Source organism: Vombatus ursinus, unplaced genomic scaffold, assembly GCF_900497805.2.
Source record: "Vombatus ursinus unplaced genomic scaffold, bare-nosed wombat genome assembly UNPS02014961.1, whole genome shotgun sequence".
Classification (NCBI taxonomy): domain Eukaryota; kingdom Metazoa; phylum Chordata; class Mammalia; order Diprotodontia; family Vombatidae; genus Vombatus; species Vombatus ursinus.
This window is the reverse complement of record NW_020954739.1, coordinates 781,507-804,255: the sequence shown is the minus strand read 5'-3', so window position 1 is coordinate 804,255 and position 22,749 is coordinate 781,507. Positions and strand designations below refer to the sequence as shown.

Sequence of the window (22,749 nt, the reverse complement as noted above, 5' to 3'; positions counted from 1 at the left end):
ATTGGGATGTTCCCAGAGGGATAACCTTGGTGCTGAGGTGAGCCATATTACTGGTAAGCTCCCAATATTGAAGCTATTCAAGATGGAGCCTGGATGATGGGCCCTCAGCTTCTGCTCTGCTCCCCATGTCTGCTCTTTCCGACTTCATTGTTTCTGACTGTAGCATCACCACTCACCTACTCTCCCATGTTTATAACCTTTCTTCAACTCTTCCTAAGCTCTCATATCTGCTGTTTCCCTCCTCGCCATCGTCTCTCTCTCTGATCTAGCTCCTCTTTTATCCCCACCGTCTCCACTGGAATACTGCAGTATCTTAACAGGTCTGCCCACCTCCACTTCCATCTATCTTTCATATCATTTCCAGAATAATCTTTCCTATGCATACATAGACCAACTCTGCTCAGGAATCTTGGGTGGCTCCCTACTGCCTCCAGAATCAAGTTTAAACTCCTAAATCTAATTTGAGTGTCAGCCAGGCTGTAAAGGCCTTTACAGGCTTATCTTATGCTATTGTCTTCTCCATTCTCAAATCTCCACTTCACTTCCCCATCCCTAACCCACCCTTTATGTTTTCTTACCTCCATACCTTTGTCTACTCTATTCCTTGTTATGTTCTTATTCTCCCTCCTTACTTGTTCAGTTCCTGCCTACCCCATCCAATTCCGATGCCGTGTCTTTTTATTTTTATTTTTTTGAGGCAATTGGGGGAGGGGGTGTTAAGTGCCCGGCCCACGGAAGGCCAGCAGCAGGACACTGTGGGCAGGGAGGCCAGAAGAACTGGAAGAGCCTTCCTTGAACTCAGAACCTCCTGACTCCAGGGCTGGTGCTCTATCCACTGCACCACCTAGCTGCCCTTGTAATCTCCATTAAGATGCCTTCTCTGATCTTCTAGTCTATAAGGATTTCTCCTTGGATTTCACTCTAATGCATTTCTTTAAGGTCGTATAGAATACATACCTGTGTCTATCTTTTTACTCTATGATGGAAACTTCCTCATCTACATTTTGTCTCTTCCCCTGCCTAGCACGGTATTCTGCATACTCTAGGCGCTTTATGTTTGAGGGAGAGATGACAGAAATCCTCCAGAAATCTACTGCCTGCTTGAAATGACCCAGAGATCCAGTACAGCATCCTGCTTTGAAGACCTTAGTCCCTTCTGCCCCTAGACTGAGACCGTGATGAGAAAGAGATGATTTATTCAGAGAAACTAGATAGCAAAGCCTCACTGGAGCTGCCCATCAGGAACTCTGATGCAGCTGACTCTGGAGAGGTGCTTCCTAGCTTAGCGGCTATCTGACAGAGCCTGTGAGCTTAGGATGGGGGAACGTCAAGGAAAAAACAGGACCAATATCTCTAAAGAGGGGCCAAGAAATAGAAGGGGAAGACTGGGTAGGGGGTAATGATCAGGTCTGGAAGCAATCAAGGCAGCAGGAGTCAACCTTATGTAGAGAAAGTTCCTGAGGAGAGCTGGGTTTGATGGTTTCTTTTGGTAGATGGGAGAAAGGGATGGAGAGGCCCCATACTTTTCCCTGCTCCAAAGGACAGTGGGTTCTGCCAATCCTGGAAAAGGGGCCTTCTTTCTTTTTCATAAATTTTCTTTGGCCTTTCAAGATGTTCTTTCCTCCCTGGGTCTGCTCGGTGAGCCCTGGACCCTCCTCCTCTCCCATCTGCTCCTTGGGCCCAAGCAGTGACCTCATTTGTTGGAGTACCAGCTGGCGGGCAGGGAGGGGGCATAACTGAGTCTGAGCAAACACTACTCCAAAAACAGTGGAGAGTACCAGGTGACCAGGGAAGAGAGGCCAAGCCCTCTCTAGGTGGACATTGGTGTATGCCAGCCTAATACCAGACCTTGACAGAGAGGACCTAGGCTCAAGTCCAGAGAAGGGGAGCCTGAGGAGGGAGGAAAGAGTCTGAAAGGAGGCCAGGTGAGCGGGCACGGTCTTGAGAGAGGGATGGATAGGACAGGCCCTGGTTGGCTCTGCCACCCTGCAGCTCCACAGATGATCCATAGACCTGGCCAGGAGCAACAGCAAACACAGGGAGTGCCACCTCTAGATGGATCCTAGTCCAAAAAATCAGGGCCTTAGTTTCCTTATCTGTAAGAAAAAAGCTCCAAGGTGTCTTCTAGCTCTCAATTATATGACCTCATCAGAAAGGAGCCCATCCCATCTATTCCCCCCAACCTCTCCTCCCCAAAGGGGTAGCAGGGTCTGGTGGAGAGAGCCCTGGCTAGAATTGTTTTTGTTGGTGCAGAGTGGGTAGGTGAACACAACTAGGTATGCTGGTGATTAGACAGGGAGTTGAGGATGGGGTTGGGGTAGGGTGAAAGAGGCTGGAGTCTTTAGAGAGAAGTCTCTCCCCAGGGCATGAGGACTCTGGAGCTCTCTAGAGCCTGGGCAGCTTGAGCCAGGGACTCCAGCTCCTCCTCCTGACAGGCCGCCATCTGCGCTATCTGCTGGTCCAAGGTCTGCTGCTGCTGCTCCTGCTTCCGTTGGGCCCCCCGGAAGGCCAGCACCAGGGCACTGTGGGCAGGGAGGCCAAAAGCACTGGAGAAGCAAGCCTTCCTCGAGCCTCTCCAGTGCCACATGGGGCTTTCCATGCCCAGATGGAAGCTTAGGTATATCCTTCGGTGTTCTCTGAACCCTCCAGCTGTGACTTTTTGGGTTGTAAGGTTCCTCCCAGGTGTGACATTCTGGGTTCTAAGGGCCCACCCAGTTCTGATGTTCTATATTCTATTAAGTCGATCAGAAGTCCCAGAGGGCAGGGCCATGGTCTGCTGACCTTGCATGTACAGCACTTAATTCATCCAGCGGGTGAGGGCTTGGGAAAGGGGACAAGGTGGGAAGGTGAGAGGTTTGGATGGAATCCAGTGGTCGGCGAGGCTAACCTGTGGGCCTTGCAGAAGTCACTGGTGAGCTCCACACACTGGGCTCGCCGGGTCCGCTCATCCTGGGCCATCTGCTCCAGTGAAGCCTGTACCTCCCTCAGTTGTCCTTCTAACTCCTGGGTCCTGGGACCCCAGAGGTGGGGTGGAGGGATAAGGACATATGGGGGGGCAGGCAGATGGCTACGCGGGGCAGGCTATCCTCAGGGCATTCTCCAACGCCCACCCTCACCCCTTGGAGCGAGGTACCCACCGAGTCAGGGAACTGGTGAGCTCCTGCAGCATGTCCTCGGAGTCCCGGGCTCCCCCTAGCCAGGCTGTCTGGTCCCCATCTCCAGGAGCCTAGAATAAAGACACCAAGAGGTCAGCTTTCAAGGCACTTTCCTTGTGACAACTGCAGGAAGTACGCTGAACAACTGTTATCATCCTCATTTTAGAGATGAAGAAAAACTAATGTCTTGACTGAGAGGGGGTGACTTTCCCAAAATCACATAGAGAGCCAGTGACAGCCAGGCAGTCAACAAACATTTTAAGTGCCAACTATGTGCTGGATACTATGTTAAGTCTTGGGAATACAAAGAAAGGTTAAAAAAAAAAAAAACCAGTCCCTGACCACAAGGAACTCAAAAGTCTAGAGTCTAGAGATAGAGTGTCTCATGCAAGGAACAGCAGGGAGGTCAGTGTCACTCCATCAAAGAATACATGGAGGGTAGTTAAGTAAGATTAAGTAAGTAGGAAGGGTAAGAAGGGAGTTAGGGCCAAGTTATAAAGAGCTTTGAATATCAAATGTTGTTATTTTAGTCACATCTAACTCTATATGATCCCATTTGGGGTTTTCTTGGCAAAGATACTGAGTGGCTTATCGTTGCCTTGAATATCAAATAGAGGACTAGGTCAATATCAATTGAGATATTGGCATCAATAATGTCAATATCAAATAGAGATATATGATCTCGGAGGTTATAATATCAGGGAAGGAGAGGGCCCAGGATAGAGCCTTGGGGGATACTGAAATTAGTAGGCAATTCCTGGATGAAGATCCAGCAAAGGAGACTGAGGATTAGTCAGCGAGATAGGAGAACGAGGAGAGAGACACATCATGAAAACCTAGAGAAGGGAGTGTCAAGGAGAAGAGGGTGATGGACAGTGTCAGAGACGGCAGAGGCCAAGCAGGATGAGGACTAAGAAAAGGCCATTGGATCTGGCAATGAAGAGGTCATAGGTGATTTGGGGGAGAGCAGTTTCAGTTGAATTGATGAGGCTGGACACTGGAAGTGGCTTCAGTCGCCAGCCTCACAGCCTGGGGCTCTTTCTGCCATATTGTACGGCCTCCGAGTCACGGACACCTCCATGGCGTCTAAGGCTCGGCCTCCTCCTCCCTCACCCACGCTCCACAGCTGCTGTCGCTGTCACTGTCACTGCCCCCTGAGCTGAGGGTGTCGTGGGGTCTGCCCTGGCCCAGCTGCCATCGAAGCTGCTCTAGGAGTAGGAGGTAGAGAGTGCCCTGTGCCCGGTGGGCTGCATCTCTTAGCTCCAATGCCCGCTTCTGCTTCTTCACCAGCTGCAGCTTCAGTGTCAGGTCCATCAGGGCCTCCTGTGGGCAGAGACACGGGCAGAGCTGGGTTCCTCCTTTCTGCTTTTCTCCAGGGCTGGACACTGAGCCCTCCCTGGGGGGGATCTGAGACTTCAAGAGGGCCATTTGGGGCACAACGAGTGAACGATCAAACTATAGTGTTCAGGCTTCAGGGATGGTATCCTGAGCATTGGCCTGAGTTCCCACCCACCCTTGGGATGCCCGTGAGCAGAGATTCCAGTCCCATAACTGGCCTATGTTCTGAGGCTCTCCCAGCCCAGATATTCTGTGTTTAAAGAGCCCTCCCAGCTCTCACATTCTGGATTCTAAGCCACCCCAACCCCCATCCCTGCTCTAACACTCTGTATTTTGAAGTCCTTTTATTTCTGACATACTACATTCTAAGGCCCTTCCCGGTTCTGGTCTTCTGTGTTCCAAGTTCCCCCTGCCCCCCACCCCTTATGAAAGTCTCCCTTCTAAGATAGCTTCCAAGTATGCTATTCCAATATTCTGTATTCTGAAGGCATTCCTGCTCCTAAGAGAGTTGTAGGTTAAGGTGAGGAAGGAAAGGGCAGTGAGTAAGCCAGTGGAAGATTATTGGGTACATACCCTCATGGTGGCCAACTCTTGCTGAATCTGCGTCTTTTCCAGCCTCGGCCACTCCAGGTCAGGCTGAGCCTCCAGCATGGCCTGGAAGATGGCTTCTTCCCGAAGCACACTGGGCCCCTGGCCTGGTCTGGCGTCTGGCTCCGGGGGCACCTTCACCAGGGCTTGGCGTGCCCGGAGCCTCCCAATGTAACCCTGTAGGAGTGCTGCTACCTCCAGTTCTGTGGGTGCATCCACACTGCTGCCCTCAGGGCTGTAAGACACAGAGGCTGTGCCACCCTAGAGGGTATCATCCTGCCATACTAGCCTAAATGCCCCTGTAGCCTTTCCTCCCTGTTTTTCTCTTCTCCTTCTACCTCCTGGGGTTGGCAGGCACAATTCCCCCACCCCTCCAGGCGTCCCCGTACCTTGCATAGACACGAGCCAGGATGCCAGCCTCTGCAGGGTCTTCCTCAGACAAGAGTCGCTGTGCCACTTCCATGGCTGACTCTGTCCTGCCTTCTCTGGCCTGTGGGCCTGGCACGGCTCTCGTGTCGACTGTCCGTAAGGCCAGCAGCACCCCATAGGCCTCCACACACTGCTCACTGCTGGACACAGGCCTGCTCAGAACATTCCTGGGACTACCCTATTCAGCCTCTTGGGAATCTACGGACTTCTCCTCCCCTGCTCCCACACTTCTCATCCCTTCCTGTACTTTATCCCTCATTAACCACCCTCACTAGTATCTTAGGTACTGATGTTTACATGACTGAAGTCCTTGTTCTGTGGCTAGGCTAGCTCTTTAGCCCCTCAACCTAGGGTCATGTTTTTTCTCTCAGCCTTGGGCTGTGTCTCTTCCCCTCATTCTCAGGTCTAGGACTTTCTGAGCCTAGGACTCTTATCTCCTCATACCAAGGCTTCAGCGACGACAATGTTGTGTCTCTTCCAACAAGAGTTGGATCTAACAGGGGGCCAACAGGGCCTTGATACAGGCACTGACATTCCATAGGGGCCTGTTTCCTCCCTGTCTGGCTCCAGAGTGTGATCAGCCGCCTGGGCTTCTATCCCCTAGGGTCCCATGGTTATCAGGCTCTGCTCCTGAGGGCCTATTCCCCATCAGAGAGACAGGACCAAACATGCAGTCTGGTCTCAGGGACCCATGTCACATGGGATGGCCAGTATCTGCTGGGGAATGACAGTGAAAGCACTTTCCCTTTTACCCCTTCCTTGATTAGTCAGCTCAGCCTGTGCCCTCCGCAGTCCCCATCCTTCTCTGATCTAACAACTTTGTGATCCCAGATCTCTTCCTCATGTTCCTTTCATCTTCTGATCCTCATTGAAACCTAGCTTTCTCCTGAATTCACCATCGCTTAGGATGCTCTCCCAGGATGGCTGCTCCTTCTCTCACACTCCCCGACCCACAGGGCAAGGAAGAGAAGCTGATATACTACTCTTTGAACCCCACTGCCAAGTTCAGAGCCTCCCTCAGCCACCGTTACACCATGTAGAGAATTGAATACTGAGTCTGGAGTCAGAAAGATGTAGATTCAGATCCTACCCCAAACTCTTACTAGCTGTGCGACCCTGGGTAAGTCACATAATTGCTCTGTGCTTTAGTTTGCTGATCTGCAAGGTGCACAGGTCAGAATAGATGTCCTTTTAGAGCTCTTCCTTCGAGTTCTATGCTCCTGGAGGGTCCTTGTTGCTGCCATCTCTGGATGTCCAGGTCACTATTCTTCCTTCCCAATAATTTCGGTACCTGGCTCACAGTCCTTTCCATCCTAACCCTTGATAGCTTTAAACATCTTGGATTTTCAGTTCCCTAACTTCTCCAACTTCCATGCCTCTGGCTCCAGTCTACCTCAACAGTACCCAAGAAAGGGCATATCTGAGAGATCCCATCCAGAGGCCACCCCACAAAAAACTCCGACATTTACCCCGGATGCCAGGTGGGTAGGATTCCTCAGTAAGTCAATGTACCAAAGGCCCCCTTAGGGCAGCTGCTGGCATTTACCCTGTTGGCTCACCTGTATTGCAGGGCTAGGTGCAGGGCAGTAGTCTCAGCCTCCCTCTGTCCCAGCTGCATGCTCAGCCCCTCTGAGTAGCCCTTGCAGGATTGCAGGGCCCCCAGCATCATCTGGTTGAAGCATTTTAGCCTCTGGATAGTCCTGGGAGGGGAGAGGAAAAAGGAGAGAAAGGATAAACGGTAGGGGTGGGATGGATATGATAACCCAGCCCAGGATTCCTAGCCAGCTGCCCTGAGAATGAGACACACTGGGCAGAGACTGACCCCAACCTGTACCTCCCTAGCCCGGGGGGGTCACAGCTGTTACCTCCGGAGCTGTTCCATTTGGGTCTCCAGGTCCTGCAGTTCTGGTGTGAGAGGTGCTGGGATCACAGGGCTGGAAATACTTTGTAGTTGCTATAGCAAGGGGTGAGATGCCCTAAGAGAGGACCTGAATCTGTGTCCACAACACCACCATGGGGATTTTGGATACCCCAAGGGCCTTAATTCCAGCTTTGACTATAACTGATTTACCCAGGGGGCTTCAGATTAGGGACAACGGTTGACAGGAGACCTCTCCTAGTCTACAGTAAGGGAGACAGGAAGAGGACAGGACAGGCATTGTTAACCCGGTGTTCATGGGTCTCCAAGGGATCCATGGACTTTAATAGTAAATATATATTATATATATATATACACATATATGTATACATATATATATGTATATATACTATATATAAAATTTCCACTAATCTTTTAGATTCCTCGGTAATCCTATCTAGTTTATTTTACCCATTTAAACACATTATTCTCCCACAAGTGAATTCCTTCCAGGGCTTCCATTTTGGGAAGGGGCCCATGCTTGCCAACTTTCATTTCCCCCTCCAGGCTCCACTTCTGACTTTTCAGACTTCCACACCATGCCTTCCTCAATGGGTATCTTCTCCTCTTCCCCTTTCCCTTTTCATCTTCCTTTGGTATGCTGTGTTCCCTCCTTAGATTGTAAGCTCCTTGAAGGCAACAACTGTCTTTTCACCTGTATTTGTATCTCCAGCCCTTAGTGCAGTGCCTGGCACAGAGTAAGTATTTAATAAATGCCCATATCTTTGCATTCTTCTGAGAAAAGTTCCATCAGCTTCCTTGTCCTGCCAAATTGGTCCATGATATAAAAACATTAGGCACTCCTGGTATAGGAGGTAGCTAGGTGGCACAGTGGATAGAGCACTGACCCTGGAGTCAGGAGGACCTGAGTTTAAATTCGGCCTCAGACATTTACTAGCTGTGTGACCCTGGGTAAGTCGCTTACCCCTGACTGCCTCCAAAAAAACCAAAACAAAACAAAAGAACTCCTGATATAGGCAAAAGAACCATGGACCTAGAGTCAGGAGATATAGGTTTGAATCTCAGTTCTGCTGCTAACTGGTCATTAAGCTGTGATCAAGTTACTCCTTCTCTTTGAGCCTCAGTTTCTTCATCTGTAAAAGGGAGTTAATTTCACTACCTATGTCACGAGAAGCTTGTGAGGAAAGAACCTGGTAAACCTTTGAGTACCACATGAATGCCAGCTAGGATGCTGATGATTATGGTACCCACCTGGGCTCCCCAGAGCTCCCCATCTGGCCCTGGGCTGCTGGATCTGCTCATGGAGCTGTCCTGGCTAAGGGGGAGCGCTGGAGACAAGTCGAGCTTCAGTAGAGATTCATGCAGCTCCCAGACCTGAAGGAGGAAGGGGGGCAGGGCAGCGCTGAGTGTTGGAAGGCTCTGTCACCAGCCCATTCTTAATACAGGTTCAGTTTCCTGTCCCACCCTGGACTCTTCTCAGTCCTCTTTTCCCCAAGCACTGTCCGCCTCTCCTTTCATATGGCTCCCTTCCCCCCTAAAATGCTTCCCAGCTTAAGACCCCTCTCTCTGAGGGAAGTTGTCTCAACACTTGAGGACTACTCAGTCTTCGTTGGAGGGTAGGAGGCTGTACCTCCCTTCTCATAGAGGAGGTTCCCTGAGAATAGGGACTCAACCATGTCTTCTCTCTCAGAATGGAGACCCCTTGAGGGCAGGTCCTGGTATTCCTCCTAGACCACCCAAAAAACCCCACCTCAAAACCCACCTGTCTCTGTAGCTTCTCCTTTTCATCCTGAAAGGCCTGTAGGGAGGCCTGATCCTGGGCCAGCTCCTCCTCCTTGCTTTTCAGAGAACCCCGAAGACTGGCATTCTGCTCAGTCAGGCTCAGAGCCTCCTGTTTGTAGCGGATCCTCTCCTGTTCAGGTAGCCCCTCTTCTTGGCCTACAGGGCGCCAGCCCCTGACCAACTCCTCCAGTCTTTGCAGAGGCCATGCTTTGTCCTGAGAGCCCATACAGACATAGAGGATCTGACTCTAGATACAACCTGTGGCCTTTGACTCAGGCTTCCTGCACAGTCTAATTGATTGGGAGAAGCTTACCTTGCCCTGCTCCTCCGGTCCTAGTGTAGCTGAGACCGGAAGGCTGGAGGCCTGTTGGCGACAAGTGGCCGCCGCCTTCTCCAAGGACTCAATGGCCTGCTGCAGAGCCATGTACAGGTTGGGGCCGTGACCTGGAAGTTGGAACCAAGCAATCCTGAACTCTAGGGGTTAGCTGGGGGGGTGGGGAACACATGCTGTAATACTAGGAGATCTGAGAGAGAGAGGCTGAAACTTGGACGGGGGCAGGAACTTCTAGGGAGAGGGACGAAGTATAGAGTTGCCAAAAGTGAATTCCGTGAGTTATAGTGATTGAAGGTTATGGGGAGAGGGGATAGGAAATGATAGTTTAAGGCACAGAGGGAATTTTAACAACCCTTGGAGACAATGACAAGCCCTCCAGAGTGTGAAGGGAGCTCACCTTCCTGGGCATCTTCTCCTGAGGGCTGGTGGAACTGAGAAAGGGGTGAGGTGGGTATCATGGGCAGCTTTCCAGAAGTCAGATGGCTGCTGGGCTCTGAGGCTTCTGTCTGCCCATCCCTAAAGAAACCAAGGCCCACTGGGACCATCAGATCACAGGCTATCCCTACTGTACCTCCTACACTCTCTCTCTCTCTCTCAGTTACTCACTCTCTCTCTCTCTCTCCCTCATACATACACATTCATTCCTCCATTCACCAGGTTATTTTCACTAGGTGGTCCTGGGAGAGAAGGCAGCAAGACACCCTGTCTTGGGGCCTGGGGTGCTTTGTTCCAAGGATAAAAGAGCCTGTACAAAGGGAAGAAGGGAACCCTAGGGGAAATAAAGAGGAAAGGAGAGGGAGGAAGCCAGAAGGAAAATGTAAGAGGTGTATAAATACGTATGCATGCGTCTGCATGCATCTATGGGTACCTGCATGCACATATACGTATGAGACACGGGCATATGTGTAGAAAGGGAATGATTTTGTTGCCATGGAGAAGCAGGACAAAGTTCACAAGCCTAGCAGTTCTCCACCCAGCCCAGACTCTGTGACTTCCATGGAACTCCAGGGGCATGATGGGAGCTTCACCTATCTCATTCAAAATTTAGCTAATTGTAGACTTTGGGCTGACTTGGGGATGATAGCCTCAGGAATGTGTATATCCTTTTACTGTTCACAAAGCACATCATAATTCTCTGATCACAATTCTGAAAAGAATTAGATAGGAGTGGGGAACTAGACTAGGAGACCACAGAGGAGACAAAATGGTGGGGTTTTTTTTTTGTTTGTTTTTTGGTGAGGCAATCTGGGTAAGTGACTTGCCCAGGTCACACCGCTAGTAACTGTCATGTGTCTGAGTCTAGGTTTGAACTCAGGGCCTCCTGACTTCAAGGCTGGAGTTCTATCTACTGCACCACCTAGCTGCCCCACAAAATGTTTTTAAAAATTAGTTTTTAAAATGTCTAAGGTCTAGTCTCAGTGGGCAGGGGAGGGACAAGAGGGAGAGAATTTGGAACTCAATTTTAGAAAAAGAATGTTAAAAATTAAAATAAAAGGTAATTGGGAAATATTTAACAAGATAAATAAAAACATAATTGATTTAAAAAGTCTAAAAGCTAGACTAGCTAGCCTGATAACTAGGGGTACTGAATGGGTCTACAATACAAAAAAGTTTAACAATTAAGCCCCCCTGCGGAAAAAGAGCTGATAGGTATCTCTGCCTCTTAGAGGAAGAAGCCTCGCTGCAGGCGGAAGCCAGCAGATGGCAGCAGAGAGCAGGACGGTGCAGAGCTGTCCAGCCGACAGTGTCATAGCAGAAAAAGCCAAGCAAGCCGGGACCCCAGCTCAGCTCGCCTGATGACCGCCTAGAGGACATCAGTGACTCTGCAGAAGGGGCGGCACTAGTTGTCCCTCCCGTGCATGTGTCCCAGTGCTTAGCACACTGCCTGTCCCATAGTAGGCACAAGCTTAATAAATATCCCTCCCTGGCTGGATCTACCTCCTTTCCCCCTGGCAGTATGGTAGCCAGGGAGGACAATCTACCTCTGTGTGGATGGGGATCCTCATTTTGCCATGCATTTGATTAAATGTCTTTTACTTCGAACTAGTGAGTACTGACTTGGAGTAGCTGGTGACCCACAAAGTGCTTCAAACCTGGGGTAACTTTCCAGGGGCTTACAAGTAAGTAGTATGAATCCCTCTATATCACTGATATCATAGAGGCAGCAACGTAAAGTTAGGAAGACCTGGTTTTAAATCCTAATTCTGAAGACCCTAGTAAGTCAAGTAACCTCTCTGAGCCTCAATTTCCTCATCTGTAAAATGGGAGTCCTGATAGATCAATAAAATACATACATAAATGAAGATATATATATATTTAAAAATTACGTGAAATGCTTTGCAACTTTTAAAGTACTATACTAGAGGTGGGGAACTTCTGGTCTTCAGGCCACATGTGGTGTTCTAGATCCTTAAGTTCCGCTTTTTGACTGAATCCAAATTTTGCAGAACAACTTGTTCCCCACTCCTGCACTATACAAATGTCATTTATAGAGGCAGCAGCATTGCATAGTGGATTCAATTCAATTCAATTGAATAAAAATTTATTAAGTGCCTACTATGTGACAGGCCCCTTGCTAAGCCTTCCTTATATTGACTGTGTGACCCTGGGAAATTTATTTAACTTCTCAATGTTCTAGACCAGTTGTTTGTTATTGTTGTTATTTGTCCTTTGTTCTTGAAGAGGACCATGACATGAAGAAGATGATGCTGTGACATGCATGTGAATTGGATTTAAGTGAGGGAGACCTATGCAAATGAGATAACATTTATATAGCTCTTAGTACATAGTAGGTTCAGTAGCACACAGTAGGCACACAGTAAGCATTAAAAAATGCTTGTTTCCTTCCCTTTCTTCCTTCAGGGGGCAGCTCAAGCACTATCTTCTACATGAAATCTTTCCTGATTCATTCCCATCCCCGACTACCTTGTATACATTTTAATTTTTCTCTTTCTATTTATTCTGAATAAACCTACATTTTTATTTGCTGTTTCCCTGATCAGAATATAAATCTGAGATCAGGGATTACTTCATTCCTTGTGTTTGTACCCCTGGGACTTAGGGTCAGTGCCTGGAACGTAGTAGCACCTTAGTAGGACCTTAATAAATGCTTATTGGTTGTTGATTTATTATCACCTCCTTATCTTGGATAAGGCTAAGTAGGGCAGCCAGGTGGGACAGTGGGTAGAGCACTTGACTTGAAATCAGGAAGACTCCTCTTCCTGAGTTCAAATCTAACCTCAGATACTTATTAGCTGTGTGACCTTGGGCTAGTCACTTAACTCTATTTGCCTCAGTTTCCTCATCTGTAACGAGCTGGAAAAGAAATGGCAAACCACTCTATTATCTCTGCCAAGAAAACCCGTAATGGGGTCATGAGGACACGACTGAACAACAAATATCCCAGGTACTCCCTTCTCTTTTGGCTTTAGAGACAACACACTTGCCTGGTTCTCCTATTTTTATAAGTTCTCCTTCGTTCTCTCCTTTGCTGTGTCTCTTCTTTCTGACTCTTTAATGTCAATGCTCCCTAAGGTTCTGGCGTCAGCCCTCTCCTTTCCGAAGGCAGCACTGTGTACTGGCCTTGAAATTGGGGGGCGGGGAGCCTGGTTGTGAATCCGAGCTCTGCCATTTACTCTCTGGGTAACTGTCACTGAAGGTTTGTTTCCTCATCTGTAACCTCAGTTTCCTCATCTGTAAAATCAGTGACTATATGACTTCTAAGTCCCTTCCAGCTCCTTCTGTGCTCCGAATCCAGAATCCGAATCCGATCCTATGGTTCTTTCTCTCTCCTTGTTCCTTTGTAACCTCAACCACTCCCAGGTCACCAATTCTCCGCTATGCAGATGATTCCCAAACCTGTAACCAGAGGCATCTGGGTGGCACTATGGTGCACAGAACTCTGGACCTGAAGTCAGGAAGACCTGAGTTCAAATCCAGTCACAGACACTTAATAGTTGCATGACCCTAGGTAAGTCACTTGACCTCTGTTTGCCTCAGTATCCTCAACTATAAAGTAGAGAATAGTACCTATCTCCAAGGGTTTTTATGAGGATTCAATTGAGATAATATTTATTGTTGTGGGTTTTTTTAAAGTGCTTAGTATAGTGCTTGGCACATAGTAGGCACTATATAAATGCTTGTTATCTTCCCTTTCCCTCACCAGTATTTCAGCCTTAACTTATCATCTGAGTTCCACACTTCAATTACCAACTAGATATCCCAACAGCACCTCAAACTCAACACGTCCAAAACCAGCCTCATATCTTTCTCTATAAACCTGCCCCTCCTTCTGACTTAATCATTCCTGTCTGATCATTCAGTTGGTTCCCCATCTTCAGAAATGTCAAGCTACTTTTTACCCTTCCCTCTCTCACCTGGAATTCCAAATCAATGAATAATTACAATGAACAATTGCAACTAATAATCACAATTAAAATGAATAATAATATTAATCATTAATAATAATAATGATGATAACAATCGATTATCAATGACAGCTCTTGCATCCATGCCCTCTTCTCTGTTTTTATAGCCACCTCCATCTTATAGGCTCTCACTGACACTCAGCTATAACTATTACAGGTCTCCTGTCCTCTACTCTCTCCTCCCTCAAATCCATCCATCATACAACTCCAAGCATAGTCTTCCTTGTACATAGATCTGGTTGTGTCCTTCTACTTCTTAAAAATCTTCTGTGGCTCCCTATTACTTCCTAAGTAAATCAATTAACAAGCATTTATTAAGTGCATACTATGTCATAGAGGCTATACTGGGTCCTGAGTATACAAAGACAATAATAAAAGTCCTTGATCTCAAGGAGATCACAATCTATCAGAGGAGACACCGTTTGTATGTATGTAAAATAAGTATAGTGACTCTTCTTTTTTTTGGAGGGGGAAGCATTAAGAGCTAGGGGTTGGGAGACAGCTGGATGGTGCAATGGACAGATTCCTGGACTACGAAATAGGTAGACCTAAATTCAAATCCAATCTCAATCATTTACCAGCTGTATGACCCTGGACAAGTCATTCAACCTCTGTCTGCCTCAGTTTCTTTGTCTGTAAAATGGGGACAATAACAGCACCTACCTCTCAGAGTTGTTATAAGAACAAAATGAGATATTTATAAAGTGGTTTGCCAACCTTAATATACTATATAAATTCTAGTTATTATTATCAGGAAAGGCCTTGTGTAGAGATGTGTGAGCTGAGTGGTGAAGGCAACAAGGAATTCTAAGGGGAATTCAGGTAAAGTTCAAGCTGTTCTGTGGCAATCCAAGTCCTTCCGACCCCGGCACCGCCCTCTCTAACCAATCTTAGCTTCTTGCTCCCCCTTGACACATTCTGTGCTCTGCTCTAGTTAAACTGGACGATTCCCTGTACCGGGGACGCAACATGCTTTCACACCTCAGTGTTTTGCTTCACTCTTCCCTCATCTAGAATGCTTTCCCTCTCTCTCCTCACCAGATGACTCCTAGCTATTCTTTAAAATCGAATTCAAACGCTACCACCCAGAGGAATTTTTCTTCCTTTGTGCCCAGCTCCCCTCCCCCAGCACCCCATTTGGTAAGAGCTTTCCCCAAGAGGTGTTACATAGCATTTAAAACAATAACTCTCCAAGGCTCCTCTGTGTGTGTGTGTGTGTGCGCGCGCGTGTGCGCGTGTGACAGAAAGACAGAAAGACAGAAAGAAAGAAAGAACTAGAGAGAGATAGAGAGAGACAGATGGAGAGAGAGGAAGAGAGAGATAGAGACAGAAAAAGAAAGAAAGAGCTAGAGACAGAGAGCTAGAGAGAGACACAGAGACAGAAAGACAGAAAGAGAGACAGACAGAGAGAGAAAGAGACAGAGACAGAGAGAGAGAGAGGGTGTACGCGCGAGAGCAAGAGCACTGCCTGTGGTTTCATTAGTGTAGGAGATACCTCGATAAAGAACCTCCTTCAGTTAATAGAGCTCTCTGCCTCTCTGCCATTTAGTCTTAGTCACCTGGAACACTGAGAGGGTAGGTGACTTGGTTAGAGTCATACAGCTAATATGTGTGAGAGGCTGAGTCTCCTGGCTCTGAGGCAGAGCCTTTCTCTTCCACCCTAGTGCTTCCCCTGTATCTCTATCTGATAGATAGAGATATATTTAAATATATAGATGTATACATATGTATATATTATAAGATTCTATATTAATCCATATTGATCTATACCATAGTCTATTATTGCATATATTGTATATATTCTGAGATTCTATAAATGTATACATATATTCTAAGATGCTATATTAATCCCACATTGGTCTATAGTCTATATGTTTCTATATTGTATATATTCTAAGATTCTATAAATGTATTTTATACTGTATATTTTATATAATATAATATTTACATAATACTACATTTTATACTATATCTGTTATATGTATTCTAAGTTTCTATAATTAGATACACATATTCTAAAATTCTATGAATGTATTTGTATACATTTTATAATGATAATATTTGTAATATGATATTTTATATTACATCTATTATATTCTAAGTTTCTATGCACATATACATATATTCTAAGGGTTCATATTAATGCTATATTAGTCTATATTCTATTAATCCTAACATTTCTATATTGTATATAAGATTCTATATTTTAAGATTTCATATTCTATATTAGTCTGTATTCTATTATTCTACATATTTCTATGATTCTAAGAGTCTAAAAATATATTAGAACTATTTTATATGTATGTATGTTTATGTGGGTATACATGTATATTTATATAAGTATACTTATTCACACATATACTAAGACTCTACCAACTTGTATTTACTTATTGGTCCCCTAGAGGCCTGGTGGTAGAGCAGACAGAAGGTGAACTGACTGTGGAGTCACAGCCCTTTCTCTTGCACATCCTGGCTCTGTGACTCCATGAAAATCACTGAACTTCTCAATGCTCCGGGGAGCTCTTCAGGATGACAAATGGCCAAGAAGTTGCCCCGTGTGTGTTGGTAGAGGAAGTTCCTTGGCTGGTGTTGCCTGCACCTGTAAAATCCCAGGTCTCGTTGCCATGCCTTTCCCTGTTACAACTACCTATGGTTGAGTTGTTCCTTTCTGTATCATGGGATCCACGAAGGCAGAGACTTCTTATCAAAACCTAGTATCTCTTCCAGGGCTCAGAACAGAGTGTGTGTGTGTGTGTGAGTGTATATACTACTAGTTGTGTAGTCTTATATAAGGATCTTGTGTTTCAAGGGCTCACTCAGCACCAGGTAAAAGTTGGACCTGATGACCTTCGAAGGTCCTCCTTCAAAAGCCGAGATTCTGCAACTAAACAATCAGAGAAATGACCCATAATGTCTTTTAAAAGCAAAAATTTAACAATTACAAATCATTCAAAAAGAGTAAAATTCTTTTCTGAGTTGAGAGCTAGGAGGGGCTTTAGAATATAGAATATCAGAGCTGGGAGGGCCCTTAGAACATGGAATGTCAGAGCTGAGAGGGCCCTTAGAACACAGAATGTCAGGGCTGAGGAGGCCCTTAGAAGAAAGAATGTCAGAGCTGGGAGGGCCCTCAGAACATGGAATGGCAAAGCTGGAAAGGAACGTTGGAACAGGATACACAAAGTCAGAGCTGGGCGAAACTTTAGAAAGCCTATAACCCAGCTGCCTTCCTGTAAAGTTGTAGCTCAGCGCAGTAAGATATGACAGGAGGTGTGAGTAGCCCTTGCATACCTTTCTGCCCTCACTACCCCAGCCCAGTCCTACCTGGGTATGTCTGGCTGTAGACAGTGGCTTTGGCTGCTGGGCTCTGTAGTGGTGACGAGGTGCTCTGCCAGTGACTCTTCCCGAGGCAGTCTGGGGGCCTGCTCTGGCCCAACACTGTTTCCCACGGTGTCTGCCTCTTCAGTGCTCTCCACCACGGGGTCCAGCTCCCCCTGCAAGCACCCTTAGCCTTGGGAACAGGGTTCCCTAGTGGACTCTGACATTTTACGTCAGTGTTGTGGGTCGTGGAGGGGACACTTTAGAACGCTGGGGATACCTCCATTGGGCAGAACCTAAGGTTCAGAATTTTCTGGGAAGATGAGGGTTTCAGATGGGCAAACAGGCCCCAAGGCTAGAGCTTGAGAGGTGGGGAGAGGACCCCAGAGTTAGGCTAGCCCAGGGGCCTCTCCATTCTTCCCAACCCCACCCTGCCTGACCGAGGGGGAGATGGCCTCACTGGGCCTCTCTTCCTGTTTTCAGGAAGAACAAAGAGGAGGCACTGGCCTGTCCCGGGATCACGGTCACTCACTGGGGGTGGTGCCCTCCCCCGCCGACTGCGAGGTCTAGCAGCTCTGCTGCTCATCTTCGGTTTGGGCCTGGCCTGTGGGGGACAGAGAGGAGGTAGGCCCAGCTGACATCCCCTCCAGCCCATTTCTGTCCAAAGGCTTTGGCCCTATGACCTTTGCTTTGTTGGACTTTAGTTCTTGGTGTCCCATCCCCACCCTAACAAGCTTATCTTCCTGATTCCCCTGTCTCTTTCACTAGTACTGCCATGCTCTCAGTCTCCCCAGTCTGAACTCTCAAAGGCCCCTCCCCATCATCTTTTTTCCTTACGCAGCTACACCCATCAGGTCAAGTCTTTGAATTGAATCTTCCAACCAGACAACTGTGACAGAATCACACCAGAGCTCCCCTTCTCTTCCTTACCTGGTATGACTACTTACTTTACCATACCTGTCAGCTCAGGACGAGTTTAGGCCATATGATATCAGTCACTGGCCCAACAAGAAACATAGAAGAAATCCCTGGAAGAGACAGGCAGAGCTCTTCTTAGAGGGAAGTTTATGCATGATACTTTGATGGATAATACTCTAACCCAAGGGTTCTTAACATTTTTTGTGTTCTGGACCCGTTTGGAAGTCAGTCTGGTGAAGCCTATGGAACCCTTCTCAGAATAATGTTTTTCAAGGCATAAAATAAAAATACAGAGGATTACAAAGGGAACCAATTATATTAAGATGGAGTTGTCTATATATGTGTACATATACACACATGTACATACATATATACACATATATACACACACATATATATATGTGTATATAAATGCATGGACTCCCAGGAATATATCTGCAGACCCTCTAGGAGGTCCATGGGCCCAAGGTTAAGAATCCCTGCCCTCCAGAACCAGGAGAACACTGTATATAGTAAAAGCAGCATTGTTCGATGACCAACTTTGATAGACTTAGCTCTTCTCAGCAATATAATGATCTAAGACAATTCCAAAGGACTCATGATGGAAAATGCTATCCACATCCAGAGAAAGAACTATGGAGTCTGAATGCAGATCGAAGCATACTGTTTTCTCTCTCTTTTTTTTTTCCTTTCTCGTGGTTTTTTCCTTTTGTTCTGATTCTTCTTTCACAACATGACTAATGTGGAAATGTTCAATGTGATTATACATGTATGACCTATATTAGATTGCACGCCATCTTGGGGAGGGGGGAAATTTAGAGTTCAAAATCTTATAAAAAGGACAACTAGGTGGCACAGTGGATAGAGCTCCAGCCTTGGAGTCAGGAGGACCTGAGTTCAAATCTGGCCTCAGACACTTGACACTAGCTGTGTGACCCTGGGCAAGTCACTTAACCCCAATTGCCTCACACACACACAAAAAAATCTTATAAAAGTGAATGTTGTGTTCAACATTTATATTAAGATTTTTTTGTGTGTGTGTGAGGCAATTGGGGTTAAGTGACTTTTTAAAAATTAAAAATTAAGTGACTTCTTAAAAATTAAAAAGAATCCTTGCTTTAACAACCTCTCTTTCTACCCAGATTGGGGCTCTTTTGCTCACTCTAACATCTGACAGCTCGCTGCTCCATGCAACTCCATGCCTCACCCACCTGGATTTCTGACTTCCGATAAGGGTGCATTGCATCCTTCATCACTGCCTGCTTTCCCGGTTCCAGAATTCAGCAGATGCCCTTCTCTTCCCAAAGTCCTCATATGCAAATCAGTCTCCTAAACTAGTCCCCTTGCCTGCTCCCAGGCCCTCCCCCTCCAATCTCTTAACCCTTAGCATAGTGCTTGGTACACAGTAAATGCTTAATAAAGACTTTTCATTTCTTTTCCTCCTTCTAATACCAGCCATCCTCTACCAGAAAGCATTCCCTAGTCAAACCATTTGCTAGTTTTGTCCTCCTCCTCCAATGATCTTTCATTAAACTTTTCTGTGCACGTACTGAATCCCACAAAAAAGCAAACTCTTTGATGCGGAATGGTCCCTTTTTGTCTTTGTATCCCCAATACCTAGCTCATCATACCTCATAGATGCCTTTTAAATGCTTATTGAATTTAATTGCTGAATCTTCCTAAAACTCAGCTTTGGTCATGCCCTTCCTCTCACTTTCTGTGGCTCCCTATCATTCACAAGTTCTCTCCCTGTCTCCTCCTCTACCAAAAACTTAGCAGCATTCCTTCCTCCCATCTTTCAACATACGTTTACTGGGGGCTATGGAAGAGACAGGGCTAAGAACTCACTGTCTAGCTGGGAAAATATCTGTGCTCTTCCATACCCAGAATTACAATGCAAGGCTACAAGAGAGGTAGATCGGGGCTCAGAGGAGAGAGAAATCACTTCTGACAGGGATGAGGTGGAACAGGGAAGACTTCTTGGAGAAGATCACATTGGAACTGAGAGAGAAAGGAAGGACAGGATAGCGGCAAGCCGAGATGGAAGAGGAGACATATTCTTCTATGTGACTCTTTGAACATCCCATGGGAGTTTCATCTCCCCAGCCTGACTACAAGTTCCCCAAGGATAGAGCCTGGTTCTTTCCTTTCCCCTGTCTTTCCCCACACCTCAGAGGCTGCCTGGCAGTGGGCTGGGCATATACTGAGCGTCAATAAATGCTAGGTGTTTGATAGCTAAGACTATCCTTTGGGGAAACCTTTATCTTGATAAAGATAGGAATGGCTAAAGTTGACTTGCCCACTAGCTCTCTCTGTGACCTGAGACAAGTAACTTTCCCTGTTTGGGCCTCAGTTTTCTTATCTGTAAAATAGTGTGTATGACACGCCCTCTTTTTAAGGTCCCTTCTAGTGTAGCAGCCTAGAGGTTAACAGTTTGTGGAGATATCATCAATATCACCTGGTCCAGTGGTTCTTGATCTGCAGACTCCTGTCAGTCTCAAAGTTATTGCAAAAGCTCCATCTCAGGGAATGACTGACTCAGTGTAACAAAAGAGCAAACAATTTCTCTTCTGCAGGCTAAACAAATACTTTTGCCCATACATGTACATATCACTTATTAAAATATACATTATGATGAGTAAAGCATACATTATGACTAATAAAATACAAATTCATCTTGAATATGTGTATTTTCTCAACCAATGGACACAAATAATGCTACCAGTTTTCACGTAGGGGGTCTTCATACTTGAAAAGGATGGGAACCACTGACCTAGACCAAGTTCTTCTTTTAACTGATGAAGAAACTGAGGATCAGATTAGGGAAGTTATTTGCCCAAGGTCACACAGGTAGTAAGTATCAAAGTTTTGAAAATCTTCTATTGGTGGAAGTTCTGGGACGGAGCCCAGAGTAGGAAGGGGAAGAACGCTTTTAGAAGCAGAGAAGAGATTCCAAAACCAGATTCAGCCAGCATGAGCCTCAGTATCCATCTGGCTGGATTTTTCCTCCTGGGAAGGGTGAGCTGGGGCTTCAGAGCTCCCATTCTACTCAGCCTCATGACTTTGGGAGTTACCAGAGTTGTAGTAGATGTAAATACTGGGTTCTAGCTCACAGATTATCTTCCAGCCTGCATTTACCAGACTCACACCAAGGGTCTAACACAGTCCCCCATCACCCTTGTTCCCTTCTCTTTACAAGGCCACAAGGGAGTCCAGATGCCCAAAGCCAAGAGTAAAGATAGGACGGACGTCACAACCCCTGCTGCTGGGCACTAAGGCAGGGCTCCCCAGACCCTCCCAGGTGTAATGGGTACCTCTGGCTCACAGTGGGGTCATCAGGTGAAGGAAAGCTTCAAGGGGTCAGGACTCTCCCAGGGCTCCCTGTTACTGGCAGAGTGAAAGCCCAGGCCACCAGACAGACTAGTAGGACCATCACTGTCAACAGCTGGTCAAGCCAATGTCGGAAAGACCTGGGGCTGGACTCAAGGAAGTAGGATACCACCTCCCCCATGTCACGTGGGTCCCTATTGTGTAGCTTCCTCCCCAAGGGCATCTGTTCCCTACACACCCTAGGACCAAAGGAAAGGAAGGAAATGAGGGAGGAGAATGGGGGGGGGAAGAGACCTAGGAGGATGAGAAACAGGGAGAGAACTAAGGATATAAGAATCAAAGAGAAAGGTGAGACAGAACTAGGAGAGTGAGGATGAAGAAGTGAAAACCAGAAAATAACTGGAAGAATAAGAATGGGAGAAAAATTTGGGAAGTAAGAATGGGGAGAGAATTGGGAGAATGGAAATGGGGAGACCAGGAAGGATAGAACAAAAATAGTAAGTGGATAATTGAAATGCAAGATAACTTAGGGACTAAAGAGCAATGAGTTCAAGATGCCAGATGTGGATGGACTGTATCCTGTCTGTACTGATGACCTTCTTGGGTATTAAAAGAACAGGGTTGGCAGATATGATTGCTGAGCCATTGTCAGTGATCATTAAAAGTTCTAGAACAGGAGGGGTCCCATAGAATTGGAGAAAGGCAAATGTTCTGATTTCCAATGGGCCACTGAACTTGACTCAGTTCCTGGAAAAATTCTAGAACATATTGTAGCACCTTCTCCAAGGCTATTTCTGCAACTACCACTTACGTTGGTGGGTTTGGTCTCCAGAGGACAGGGGTTACTACCAATTTTAGGGATTTAGAGAGAATCCTGAGAGGCTCATTACTAGTACTTTGTTCACAAGCCCCCATCGGTGTGCTTTCAATTGTGAACTAGTCAGACTTAATTTGCTTTTCAGCAAAGGCATTTGACAAGGTGGTTTAGTAAGAGGAATGAGGACAAAACATGTCCTCAAAAGTTTGTTTCTTCTTTCTTGTGGTTCCTCTTATTGGTTCTAATTCTTCCTTACAACATGACTAATGTGAAAATATTTTTAATAGGAATGTATATGTAGAGCCTATATCGCCATCTTGGGGAAGGGAGGTGGGGAGGGAGGGGGAGAAAATTTAAACTCAAAAGCTTATGGAAATGATTGTTGAAAACTAAAAAATAAATTAATTAATAAAAAGAAAAAAAGTTTGGGGTGCAGT

At 46.4% G+C, this 22,749-nt stretch overlaps 1 protein-coding gene across 3 annotated transcripts; it reads right to left on the bottom strand.

Annotated features, from left to right (window-relative positions):
* Positions 1-1,179: 1,179 nt before the first annotated feature.
* On the bottom strand, positions 1,180-22,570 carry USHBP1 (USH1 protein network component harmonin binding protein 1). 3 transcript variants are annotated; one of them, XM_027845415.1, is made up of 16 exons: positions 21,480-22,570; positions 18,195-18,275; positions 17,780-17,851; positions 17,254-17,423; positions 9,903-10,021; positions 9,485-9,615; positions 9,152-9,385; positions 8,641-8,763; positions 7,376-7,464; positions 7,070-7,210; positions 5,471-5,650; positions 5,067-5,316; positions 4,269-4,478; positions 3,138-3,226; positions 2,888-3,010; positions 1,180-2,522 (listed from the first exon to the last, which is right to left on the bottom strand). In XM_027845415.1, exons 3-16 carry the CDS (start codon positions 17,831-17,833, stop codon positions 2,342-2,344), a joined length of 2,094 nt encoding a protein of 697 aa, XP_027701216.1. In that variant the 5' UTR covers positions 17,834-17,851; positions 18,195-18,275; positions 21,480-22,570; the 3' UTR covers positions 1,180-2,341. The 3 variants fall into 3 exon arrangements, with proteins under 3 accessions (XP_027701216.1, XP_027701218.1, XP_027701217.1); XM_027845417.1 differs by having other exon boundaries at positions 5,471-5,647; XM_027845416.1 differs by having other exon boundaries at positions 18,205-18,275.
* Positions 22,571-22,749: the final 179 nt, after the last annotated feature.